The 14,184-nt window shown below is 30.1% G+C and overlaps 1 protein-coding gene across 3 annotated transcripts in view; it reads right to left on the minus strand.

Annotated features, from left to right (window-relative positions):
- Positions 1–228: 228 nt before the first annotated feature.
- The window catches only part of LOC106692400 (Bromodomain containing 8), a 39,290-nt gene continuing 25,334 nt past the window's right edge, over positions 229–14,184 (minus strand). For all 3 annotated transcript variants that reach the window (XM_014438334.3, XM_014438333.3, XM_067053518.1), the window contains 6 exons: positions 9,911–11,667; positions 8,129–8,192; positions 7,173–7,477; positions 2,474–2,614; positions 2,211–2,388; positions 229–1,122 (listed from right to left, as the gene is read on the minus strand). In XM_014438334.3, coding sequence (XP_014293820.1) covers positions 943–1,122; positions 2,211–2,388; positions 2,474–2,614; positions 7,173–7,477; positions 8,129–8,192; positions 9,911–11,667 — 2,625 coding nt within the window. In that variant the 3' untranslated portion in view covers positions 229–942. The remainder of the gene's footprint in view (positions 1,123–2,210; positions 2,389–2,473; positions 2,615–7,172; positions 7,478–8,128; positions 8,193–9,910; positions 11,668–14,184) is intronic.

Here is a 14,184-nt window from a genome sequence, read left to right on the forward strand (position 1 = left end):
CAGTACTTCAAAGTTGATAAGGAAAATTCTTTTGTATGCAATTGACATTTTAACATATGGAATTAATTTTGAGGCTCCGTTAAACCAAAAAATTCCTCAGATATTCAACACTTAAACCTAAAATTTAAAAAAGTTAAGCTACGAGGGTACCTATTATCTCTTCTAATACCTACTGGCCTATCCTAACACTATACAAATGTATAAATAGGATTAAAAGAAGGAATAAAGTTGTCTTTAAGCTATATTTGTGTGAGTGATTTCTAGTACCTCTTTCCCTTTTTTTAAAATTATTTATGCAACAAAGCTTAACTTTATATATACTTAAGTTCACATCAAAAGTTAAAAGTAAAAATAATGGTTGAAAAGAAAATTATTATTAAACTAAATATTTTGTTTAAATGAGTTTAACAACCCTATTAGAAAAATAAGAACAAACAAAAAGATTCTATTATACATATATTACATTTATACATAAATATATAATACATTGTAAAAAACTAATGTAAATAATATAATTATTAAGAAAATAACTTTTAGACTAGACCAACGAATCTTTGTTTTTCATTAATATACATATTAATAACATTAGACAAGGTATTTTTTACTAACAACATGGATCATTATCTTCCATTTTTTCCATAAAATTCACTGAATTCAAACAATATCAGAAACAAATGAATTAGCATTTCAAGTCTGATTCATTAACTTTGATTGTATTAAAATTTACACAAAGTATTTAATAGACTTAACTAGCATTCAGCCTATTTCAATGGCTGGTAATAACATTTGGCAGTTACAAGTACCACTGAAGAATTGGAGGTTACTAAATAATATAATACAAAAAATAAAAAAGACCATGCCAATTTATAGTCCAATAATAGATTTCATAGGATCATGTCTTAAAACAGAAATGAAATTGATGGCACTAATCAGACAAATTGGTCAGCAAGAAGTTGACAACTTATTCCTTTTAGGGCGAATTTCATCAGGCTCCTGAGTTTTTCTCTTTTTAGCTTGAGGTGTTTCGATAGAACTTTTTGATGTTCGTGCTCTAGTTATTTGTTTCTCTTCACTTGTATCACCAATTAGTGGTACACCATCACCAAGAGCTTGAACCATCACCTAAAGAAAGAATTTTAAAAAAAAACATGATACCACATAAAACTGTATCTTTAATCAACTATTTAATGTTTTAAATCTAAAAATTGTGTGGAAAACTTTAGTTTGTCTGCTTTACCTGAATAATTTTAATACAAAACACTATTAACTATATAAACCATTGAATCAATAGGCTACATGCATAAGTATAATTATAAAACAACAAAGATGCAAAAAGTTTGAGACGTGATAATGATTTAAAAATAATGCATAACAAGGTTATGGTCCTTCATTTAAGGGTAACCAACCCATTCTCACCAGAGTAGAAGGGTCAAGTTTTCATTATATGTGACCACCATGAAATAAGTCAACATGGCCAGACCTGAATTGAACTGGTGCCACTGCAGTTTCGAGGTTGTTAAAGTAACGCTTCAACTCACTCAACTTTCAGATTAGTGATTTCATTCGCACATATCTTGACCCATTTATGAAGAAAGGGGAAAATTACTAGGTGTTTTGGAATCACTTTACCAACGGTTTAAATAAAAAAAAAAAAAGAAAACAAAAAAAAAGCCATTAAAAGAAAATTTAAATTATAAATATTAACTCCCAAAAGGTTTGAATGATACTGTTCCTTATTTTTTGTTTAGTATGATTTCAGCCCTTGAGCCTGTGCACCAAAGCAGGCATCCTATGCATGAAATAAATTACCATGAAAAAGCAGGAAAGAAATTTATGAATAAAACAAAAATTATAACAAAAGTCTTTTCTTAATCCTCAATATAAGCTTGAGAGAGTGACCATACTATAGCTAATAAAAATATTAATTATATTTTTTTAATTAGCCAACAGATGCATTTTAACTTGACAAATAAAGATATAAGCTGACAAAGTATTTCCACTCCAACTGTGACATTGAGAAACAAAACTCCTTTGAAAGTATGAATTAAAAACCACATAATTTTATCTATTTTGACAAATTTCTTTGATGTAGACATTTACTTTTTTGCCTAATTTTAAATAACTTAAATTGATATTAAAGCTTCTTACAGGAAACATCAACTCTAGTAATTAAGGAATTAAAAATACATGTTATCAATGAAACTACTCACCTCCATTTGAGCCAACATATCCTCACCCATTGCTTTTGCCATATCATAGACTGGTGTATCATATTTGTTATAAATAATGGCATTTTGCACCATCAGAAGCATATCACGCTGGAATTCGACAGTTGTTCTAATAACCCCATTTTCAATATTTCTTTTAATAGTAGAAAGGTCCATAGGGCTAGAATGTCATAATAATGATACTTAACATGAATGCAATATTTTAAAAAAATTATAACTCAGAAATGTTTTGCCAAAAATAATACCGCAATATTAACTGGTGATAACTAGGAGCTTCATTTTCAGTTATGGGTTTAGAAAAAACAGATGCATATTTATGGGAGGCTAATCTGTTGTAAACCAGAAGAATAGATTTTTTCCATGACTTGTAATCTCTATCTTCATCCCTGAAAATAAAAATTAGTACTGAATATATTTCTTTTTAATTTTTAACAAATATCACCACACCTAGAATAGAATAAGTAAAACTGATTGTAATCATAGTAAATGATTTCACAAAAATAATATTGTTAAGGTAGGTCAGGAATTTATCTAAAAGATCAGAACAACTAATTGTTTTCAAATAACAGATAAACTGAAATGTTTTTGAAAAAGTTCAACAACTGTTTAGAACCCTGTCAAAAACATATACAAGGACCCTAATTATTAGAGTAGGAATAATGAAAAAAAATTGACTTTTAGGCACGCAATCTTGAAAATGAAAGGATATTCATTTCCTACAGTTATAAATATATACAAAGTTTTAAATATATAACCCATATATTAGAAATACGAAAAGTAAAAGTAGATTGGTTGATCATTTAAAATTTTCCTAATACATTAGAAATCAGAAAAGCTGCGCATACAATTTTAAAATCAATAGCTTTTTCATTCCCTGCACCTCAGAAAACATATAATGGGACCCTAATATATCAGAAATCCAAGAAGCTAAAACAAATAGATGCACAAAAGTGTGATCTTAAAATAGATTTTATTTTCATTTTATGCACCTCAGAAACATAAAAAGTGACCCTAATATGTTAGAAATCAATTTTTTAGTTGAATAAATAAAACGGGTATTTTTCAACAGTGGCACAGTGGCAAGTCAATTAAAAAACATAAGTACTTCAAAAAATATTTTCTAAGGTAAACTACAATCACTTTTCAGCAAACTTTTCTTTTTTTATTTTTCCACAATAATGGGACCATGTTAAATCCATGAGTGGTAAAATAAACAAAAAACTAAAAATATATCATTATTTAAATTATATTTGAATAAATTTTTATCCGACTAAAATTTTAGTTTAAAATTAATGACTAAAAATTTATTCATTTTTTTTCTAAATAAAATTTTAGCCATATCGCAAATTCATGAATAAAAATCTCAACTAAAATTTTTAGTCAAATAAATTTTTAATTGACAAATAGCCAATATTTAAAGAAGCGATAGCAGACTTCAAAAGCTAAAAAAAACTATAGACCATGGATCGAGCCTTTACAGAATAGGAGAAAATTGATATTTGGGGTTTATTATAAATAAGACACAATTATTCCTTAATTGTAAATCATCACTCAAAAAAGATTCAAGGTAATTAAGATCTAATTGCACCATTGTAAAGTAGATAAAATTAACTTTAAGAATTACAGTTTAACTTAACTAAATCTATCATTAGATTATAACAAAGAAAATAGGAAGTTTTATCTACTTACAATGATGCAATTGGATCTTAATTACCTTGAATCGTTTTTGAGTGATGATTTTTAACTCGGCCAAAATTGTGACATGCTAAAAAAACACAAAATATCAATTTTCTCCTATTCTGTTGAGAATCAGTCCATCGTTCATATCAATGTTTTGGTAGTTCTTGAGGTCTACTATCACCTCTTTAAATATAGCCCAGCATTTACAGGATACTCTGTGAATTTCATATAGATTCACTCTCCCTAACCTCTAAAATCTTTGCAATTTTAATTTGATTTTCACAGGGACCTAACTATGGAATGTCTAAAGGGAAGGGGTACTTTTATTTATGGATTCTGAGAGTAAAACAGATCTTAGATCTCATTCATATCAAACTATTTTTTGATACACACATCCTTAATTGAAAAATACTGTTGCTAACCATTTTTTACTGTTTTTAACAATTTGCTTGAAATCTTTCAATTTTCTTTATTAGGAATCCATCATAATATTTGAAGCATTTCTTAATTGAGGCTTCATCATCATGGCAGCTATTTTATTTTCCTCGCCGTTGAGTAAACTCAAATTATGACAAATTCTTGTAGAAAACTGGAATTTAAAACGATTTTGTTTAACATATTTTTTCAACTTTCTACATGGTTTGGTCGCAAATCTCCACAAACCACAATTTATGGCTTCAGGACGCGTCTGATCAAAAAAGTGCCAAATGGGAGTTCATCTTAAAATCTGATTGACTATCAGAATAAATTTTTAAAAAGTACTAATTTGGATGTAAAACATTTTTTTTCTTTATGATGTGTCTGTTGGTGATCATGGTTTTAATGAGGAGAGGGTTGGGTGTGTGGTCAGAGGAATAACATATTTTATTATTGCCAACGTTTTGACTCAAATTTCAGGCCTTCATCAAGCCTAAAGACAAACAAGATAACTATAATAAAATAAAAAATATAAACAGTATAACAAATAATATCGGTAAATAATAAGTATATCAGCCCATTCACATATTCTCACCTTTAAACATTATTATTGATATCATTTAACAAAATCGGCCCTTTAAATAATGGTTCAATTCTTAATTCTATTGTTGTTCATTCATACATTACTTATTTAATAATATTTAGTAGCACTTAGATATTTTCCATGAATATTTATTTTATATTAATATTCATATTTAGTAATTTCATACAATATCAACAAATAGTTGCTGCTTCTCTCTAACATATTTTTATTATTGTCTTCAACCTCTACAGCACCATTTATCACAATCACTCTTACAATAGTCAGTGGGTCTCTTGTTTTTAAAAGTTTTTTCCTTCTTCATTCACCTTACCCCTCGCACATTATTAACCATTATCGATCATAATTCACCTCTCACTTGATAACAATACTTTGTCACAGCAGTCATAGGTCATGTGACAAGGTGAAATAAGTCAAAACTTGCTATGTGTAAAATGCAGGTAGTATATACCTTATTATATCACAGCAGTGCTGCCGATGTGGGAATTTTTCACTCTAGCAGGTAATTGGTGGAGATTATATAAAATGGCTTTATCTTATATTTAGAATACTAGTGTATCGTCACATTAGTCCTTCAACTAGTTTTTTAATTAATTCCTAGCCAATCTTTTTATTACTTACAAGTTATTATTTTCCCTCAGATTTTAAATTTCAGGACATAGGTATCTTTTGGGGCCCAGGATAGATTTATTTATGTGGCGTGGGATGAATATAATTTTTAGGGCTTCAGCAGATCTATTTTAGGGGGTCAGGTCATACTTATTTTTGGGGCCAGAAGTGGATTCATTTTGAAGGCCCTGGCTGGATTATTTAAACTTTAAAACATAGAAGAATGCCGGAGCAGATTATTTTTCAGGGGCTGGAGTGGATTATTTTTGGGGACCGGGGTGACTATTTTTGGAGCTCAGGTCTGATACAATTTTTCGTGGCAGTTGATGCAGCTGTTAGTCCACTGACCTTACTTACACAATTAACAACCATGCCAAACTCAGTGCAACAGTGTTAGCACATATTGACAGTAAAACTGTCATGACTGTAACTTTCATTATTTCAAAAGTTAAATCATGGCATTGTCTAGCAGTTTTGCTGAAAGTATACAATAGTTCACGATCAAGGTATATATATGTGATAGTTAATGTGACAGTTGCTTCAATGACATTACTTGTACTATTAACCATCATGCCAGAGCTAGTGCGATAGTACAATCATGATTGTAACAATCATACAGTTACAGTTATTACGATTCTCCAAGATCAGCTAAGGTATTTTTCGAGCAAAACAGGCGAGGTGCTGAGTGGGTTTTTTTAATCAGGAGAATCGTCAGTACTGTTTATTAGTTAAGTAACACTAACAGAGCAATTGACATCTCCAGTTATATATCACTACCTTTTAAATCCTTTCCAACAAAAATGTTATTATTACAACACTGAAATTCTTTTGCACTTACCGGAACCAGCTGGAACTTAGTGAGAATCACATATAAAAATCTAGCGACTGACAAGGGTTAAGTTAAGTTCACCAAATCAAATTACTATCAGTTCTATTACTTACTTGTTTTAGTTTATAGACCTTCATATTTTAATTCTGTTACTTTACTTAATATTATTATCATTAATTGAGTAAATACACTTTTTTTCGATGATTTTAATTTAAGTAGTATTCATTATTTACATACTGGATTTTTATTTCTGTTTTCCTCTTTCATAATTTTTCATATTACTACATTTTTATCTACTAGAATTTTATTATTCTTATACTGTAAATTTTTTACATATACTGCTTATGTAACTATATTATTTATTATCTTCTTGTTATACTGTTTCTATTTTTGTATAGATTATGGTTATCTTATTTGTACTTAGCCCTGATAAAGGCCTGAAAGTCGGGCCAAAATGTTAGGACTAATAAAATAAGTTTTACTTATTTATGTTCTACAACTCCACTGATAGCACACCAGCCATCACCTCATTTTTCTCTTAATTCTAGAAGAGAAGAAAAAGTTATGATAAACATATCAACATTAAATATCTAGCAAACCAATATTCCATATTCCAAGACTAACCTTATAAGGATAAATGAACTACACATGATCGTCAAATAAAGTTAATAACAACATTGTCATTCATTCTGGAACACCTTGTCCCTTTTGGATCATAGGTAATATAATATAGATATATGAATAAAAATTAACTATCGAGATAAAATATACAGAACATGAATTCTCACAGTACAATATTGATACTTACGAGGATGTTGTTGAAAGAGAAGGGCTGTCAGGCTTAGAATCAAAGGCACTAAGCAGATATTTTGACTTTCTACCAGAATTTGTATATTTCTCATTACTTGGTTTATCTTTACTAGCTCTATCTTTGCTAGTTTTTTCTTTGGGTGTTTTATTTTCACTTAATTTCTCCCAATTTGTCTTCTCTGTCATCTTTCTGGTTTTAAATGGCTTTTCCTTTTTAGTTCTTGGCTTATTCTTAGGTTTTGCATGTTTTCTTGGACTTTCAGGAACAAAAACCAGCTCTGCAGCTTTATTCTTCAGTTCCTCCTAAATTTAAAATATTAATAAAAAGTACAGTTCATTAAGTATACTCTAAAATCCAGGATTATGCATTTGGGTATTTCTTCATAAACATGCCAATTTCATGTCCCAGTAGATTTACATGAAGTGTAAAAATAATACTACAAATTTTAAAAAATCTAATAGTAAATAGTAATTATTTGAACACTCAGCAACAATTAAAACAGGTTATATTGATTGAATTGCTGGAAAACAAAGATCAAAGGATCAAAAAGTCAGTGCCCAGTCTATCCCAACAGTGGGTTCCTCAACAACAACAAGAACAAGAGTGTGTCCTAAACTAAGAAAACAAGTTTCTGCCAAACAGGAACAGCTGTATTTTAATAAAAATTAATGTAACATCTTATCTTTAATCTTTTAAATTAACAAAGGGGATTTAAGAATGGGATCTAAGAACTACAAGTGACGTCAACAGTTTGCAGTCCACCTTCTCTCATCTGCAACCAATTAAGTACACGTTTTTTACGTAGCTAGCCTCCTGGGTATGTTAATTTGTTATGTATATGATTTTATTTTAAAATACATTTTTAAATCAATTTACAATAACAATTAGAAAATTTATAAATACTTTTACATTGTTCTTTCAATTAACCAATATATAAGATATAAAATACTTACAAAACCTTTTCCTATTAGAGATCTGAATTCCCTTTCTTTTGAGCACAAACCAGCAAACTTTGGACTAAAACAAAAAAAAAAAATAATAATGATAAATATTATTATTATTATTATATTAAAAGATTACTGAATTTAACAAAAAGAGATTATAAATTGTACAACTACCATTGAATCACAACAAAAATCAATTTTTAAAAGTACATCATTAAAGCAAGGAAAACATTTAGGTGCTGTTTACATTATAAGAAGCACTAGATCTTAATTCAAGCAATCCTTGTGGAGTAATATTGCTGATTAGTTGCTACCAGGAACTGCTTTACATCAAACTGAATTCAAAGCTACATCATCAGGTTGATCGATCCTTAAAGCACAATTAGATTCAAAAAATTTACTCATCTCAACCTTTTTTTTTTTTAAATTAATAAAATACTTTGTATTTATTGATAGATATTACAATCTGCCACACAGTTGTGGGAAATAGATAATAGTGATGAATGATCACATTTATACTAAAAAAAAAATAAAATAAGAATAAAAATAAATAAATAAATGAAAAAGAAAAAAAAATCTCTCTTAAAATATATAGGAAAAGAAGGATAACATAATCATACTATGTGTATGAAAAAAAAAATAAAATGACATAATGATAAAATAATATAAACTAGTCATATTTTCGCATATACAATATTTACACAATCCACCTGAGGATCCCTGAGCCCACTCTATCCCCCATGTGTGAGGGGTAGAGCAGAGCTCAAAAGATCCCAACGCATCCCTCTCGCTGCATCACTGGTAGTGAGCCAGTGGAGGCTGAGCAAGTGCGCTAAAGCCGCAAACACTCAACTTGAGTGGAGAATCTGACCATTGCCAGAACTCCAATTGTCCCTTTTTATTTTACAATAAGTCTCTTGGCCACTGCTGTTTCAACCTTCTAGGTGGGTTGTAGGGATGGGTGGAACTAGATAAGGTTTGAACCAAAGGATTAGAATGGTTGGAAAGATTTATATGAAATTTGGTTGACAAAAGGGATATGTAGGTCATGGTGTAGTGTTCTGTTGGAAACGTAATAGGGTGCATTAACTATGGTTCTAAGGATTTTGGATTTTGGATTGAAAGGATTGGATACGTTTGATGCTCAACGGTTTAGCTGTTCCCCAAAGTTCAAGTCTGTTGGTCCAGATAGGTCTGAGTATAGTCTTATAAATTTGTAGTTTGTTTTCTAGTGAGAGATGAGAGGTCAGGCTGATCTCAAGCTATAAATGGCTTATTATAATGTTATAATTTTGTTAACATTATAATGGTGTAATGTCAATGGCACACAACAGGGCTTTAAGCAATTAAAAAAAAATTATATTTAACAAAAAAAATTTTTGTTCTCAATCTTCTGTGTTCCTTAGAACTGTTTTCCTTCAGAAAAACTTTTTCAGAAAAAAATATTTCTGTGAAATATCAATACATTCAACATGAGCCCACCAATCTACACAAAACTTGGAAACATAATTAGGTTAGAAAGTGATAGTTGTGTGATGCACGCACACCAACAGATTTTATTATAACCCTAACTAAGATTCTCATCTTTTTTTTTATCTTGTCTTTGTAACCCTGTAAAAGGTTGACAAAATGGAAATATAATCATATATTAAACAGTTTTGAGCTATTTTCTATTTCATTCTGGCAATCCCTAACAATCTTGTATATTACTATGGTCATCTATTTCGTAAAGTAACAAAATTTATATAGGATATTACAAATTTTGAATGAGAATAAGGAGATAAAACTTACTCAGTATATTCAGGCGGTGAGTCAACTGAAGGCATAGAAAGAGTCTCCAGGGAACTAAATTTTAGAGAATCATCAAGACCATCTTTGCTGTCTTCGGTTGTAAGAATTGAGTTATCTTCTGTCTCTTCAGTACTATCTGATTTACTTTCATCAGACTCTATGATGTAAATCTGATTAGAAGTCCTTTCTTCAAAATCATCATGAGATTCTTGGACTTCATTGGTTTCCTGAGCTTCTTGAGCATCATGAGTTTCTTGTGGTTCTTGAATTTCTAAAGCTTCTTGAGTTTCTTTGGCTTCAAGAGGAGACTCTTGTGCTTTATTAGTTTCTTGAATTTCATGAGTTTCCTTAACTTCAAGATTTTCTTGAGTTTCAAGAGTTTCGTGGCTTTCATAAATTTCTTCAGAAATTGGCATTGAACTGGTATTGTTTTCAATAGTTTCAACTCTTGGTTTCTTTTCACCCTCAATAATTGAAGGTCTCTGCTTTACATTATCAATGTCGAGTTTCTTATCATCTTTAAAGGGTTTGTTCTTTACATTCACCTGTTCCTGTTCATCTTCAGATTTTAAAATATCTGATACTACTTGAGTAGTATTGCTATTTTTCTTTTCAGGTTTATCAATAAATAAGTTTGGTTCTCCAGCTATATTGGGGTTCAAAATAAGCGTACTTTCTACTTCTTTACTATCTATCAACAATTCTTCTGAACTTCTTGAATTTGAATCAACACTGATTATATGGTCCTTACCACTTTCTGCAGCTCCAACTAAATCCTCATCTGCAGTTTCATAACCGAGGTTTTTGGCACTGCCTTGACTTACCAAATTCTTTTCCACCACGGTCTCTGGTATACTTGATTTTTTTTCATCGGATGAAGTTGTCAATGCAGCAGACTGTTGTGAATCCATGAAAACAACTATTTTATCACTTTTAGAAGCTTCCTCTGTATTTATATCATATTTTTCCAAATCACCTTGATCACATAATTCTAACTGTTCCTTTTCATCTATTCCTTTCGACACATTTTGAGGAGAGTTTGCTTGATGATCTCCTTTTAATTCGGGAATTTTATCAGTAACACCATTGCCACCTTCAATTTTATTTGATTGTCTTTTACTGTCACGTACTTTAAGTATTTCTTCATGAGATTTAATCTCAACTTCATTCTCACTAATTACCAACTCTATTTCTTCAGTTAATTTTTTCTCAATCTGTTTACTGTCCAATAAACTTGGTTTTACTATTTCCATGTTGGTTACAGAATCATTACTAACAGGAATGTGTTGGGAATGATCATTTTCTTTGACCTGTTCATTAATGAGAACTTCAAAGTTACAAGAAGTAGTAGAATCATTACCTTCAGAAGCTAATGATATTGAACGTTCAACTAGATTTGCACTAATATCACTATCAACAGTTAAGGATTTTTCTGTTAATGTCACTTCACGATTTACATCTGAATCACATAACCTATCATTTTCTGATAGTTTTTCTAGTAACTTTTCATGAACAGAAATAACAGTGTCTTCCACAGGTTTCTCTTTACAGGTAATTAACCTTTTTGATACTTCTTCCTCAACTCCACCACTGAAATTAACTTCTGCTTCTGACTTCTCTTTATTAAATTTGGTATCAATATCAACACATGATTTTTCATTCTCTTTTGAATCTTTCATTAATGAAATTTCTTCACGCATGTCAACATTTTGTTGATGGACCGATTTGGAAGTATCAACTTCAATTCTCATTGGATCCTTAAAACAAAAAAAAAAATCAGACACTGGTATTTATAAAAAAATAATAAAAAAGATACCTAAAATAAATAGCAAGTTAAATCCAACCCTTTTCAAAACAATTATATCTACAAAGCCATGTTGTTAACTCTGAATAAAAGCAAGAAATACTAATGTGACCTCAAAGATGAAAAAGGAAATAAAATTTTAGTTGCTTTAATCTCATATTCAGCTCTACAAGGAGGCTCTATATAGCTTGAGTATAAAAATAATTTAAAAAACAGTGAACCCTTGTTTTAACATGGGTTTGTAAGGAATGAAGCTACATGTTATGAAAGTACCCACAACACAGTAAGACAAAAAAGTATGAATCATTTGATGATAGAAATGCATTAAATAAACTCATAATAAAAATGCTTCCCTTTGTTAGCCACATAGTAGAAAATAAATTAAAATACAGTGGTGTAGGCCACCAGATACAAATGCAATTCTAATGACGAAAGTAGTAAACTATTAAACAGGAAATACTAAAGAAATAGTTGATCAAGTTAGAATGAACATTTCTAAAACTAAAAATAAAGTTTAATTAGCAAATTTTGCTATGAAACGCTAAAGAGTCAATAAGGTTTAAGGCAGGTTGATTTCCTGAAACATGAACAGGTTCAAAAATAGAGGATGAAATTTCCATATTTGGATGGCCCAACGATTTGTTGTTAAGTGAAAATAAACTATTTAATTACATAAAACAATGCTAATGAACGTAATAAATGAGATCCAGCAAATATCCAGTGACATAGATATACAGGGATTTACGTAACACTTTTGAATCTGTAAAGAAGTGAAAGTAACAAGGATCTACATTTCTACAATGAACAGAATTCAAGAGGAAAATAAAGTAAGGTAACAGATAGAAAGGCCTATAAATTTTGTACAGGCTTAAAAATATGTATTCAGTTTGTGCTTTAACTAAAGCTTCAAATAAATATTCACACAATTATTATATTTTCAGCGGATTTTAATGTTAATAAGGGAATAATGCCAAAAATATAAGGAAATAAAGCATTGCCTTAATATCCAATCAGAATAATAAGTCAACCATAAAATTAAGAGTTATACAAGTGGAATTATGGGAACTTTACTCAGTATATAATTAATGTCATAGCATCGCAGAAATCAAAATAACCTTGTTAAGCTGTTGGGATGTATAATACACAACTCAATTAAAAGACAACCAACATTAACCTGACAAATAAATTTCAGAATGGTACACTAAAACATACATAAGACAGTAATAGAAGATCAATGATTGGTTGTGTATGATAATAAAAGGAAGGAAAGGTACGGTCAAAGAAAAAAACTCAAATAGTCGCAAAACTATATATTAGCCTTTATTGGCTCATATTAAATAGTTTTATGACTATTTGAGTTGTTTTTTTTTATCGCACATGGACCATTTTCCTTTTATTAAGACAGTAATATTTCAATATTATGGATTAAAGTTTCAATGAGATTCAGTTTGTTGTAATGGATATGAATATAATGTTGGTTGTAATTATTGGGTTATAAAATAAGTTTGCAGCGATTTTTACGGGAGATTTCAATGAAAACTTCAGATTCTCGTAAATATTTTTAATCAGTTGCCATCTTTCAGTTAATTTTTTTATTCCATCTTCCCAAAACTTCTCTGATTTTTGCACAAAGAACTCCTCTACGTGCTTTTTACAGTCCTAGAGCGAATTAAAGTGTTTCCCATTAAGAGAGTTTTGAAGGGCCCAAAATAAGTAAAATCTGTTGGAGCAAGGTCTCGTGAATAGGGTGGGTGGGGGATCAAATCCACAGCTAATGGATAAGCGGTCCAATAAATTATTTTCCGACAAATTGTGAGGAACCCATATATCACTTCAAGAAACATATACCAGTGCCCCCAAATGATTTGAGACACTTGCATGATATGTTAAGAGTTTCTCCAATATCCCATGTCATAGAGTGAGGGTTGTCTGTGACCAATGCTTGAATTTGGTCATCAACAGTTGGAGGACAATCCTAACGCTTTGTGTTCTCCAAGTCAAAATTTCCGGTTCTAAACCAAGCAAACCACTTATGGATGATGCTTTCTCCTAAAGCATCATCACCATACACACTGAAAATTTTGTTAACCGTCTGTGCAGCGGATTTTCCTTTTCAGAAATAAAAAATCATTAAATGACGAAAATGAATTTTTTCTCTTCCATTTTGAGCTAGCAAAATACCACTTAAAGATAAGGAATCTTAGTTGAAACTTATGCATAAAAGCACCTTAACTAATCCTTTTTTAGAATATGTTAAATTATTGACCAAGTAAACATGATTTTATAAACACAGAGAGGATTAAATTGAAATATTGAAAAACCATACGAACTTATTTTACAACACAATATATCTAATGGTAATATCAATTTAAGAGAACCCATTTCTAGATCGATAGGAACTACTATCACTAACAATACTTCACCAATGAACATAAAAAGTTTTAGAGAAAACAACTTACCTCGTCATATA

Source organism: Halyomorpha halys, unplaced genomic scaffold, assembly GCF_000696795.3.
Source record: "Halyomorpha halys isolate HHAL.00 unplaced genomic scaffold, Hhal_1.1 Scaffold55.1, whole genome shotgun sequence".
Lineage (NCBI taxonomy): Eukaryota > Metazoa > Arthropoda > Insecta > Hemiptera > Pentatomidae > Halyomorpha > Halyomorpha halys.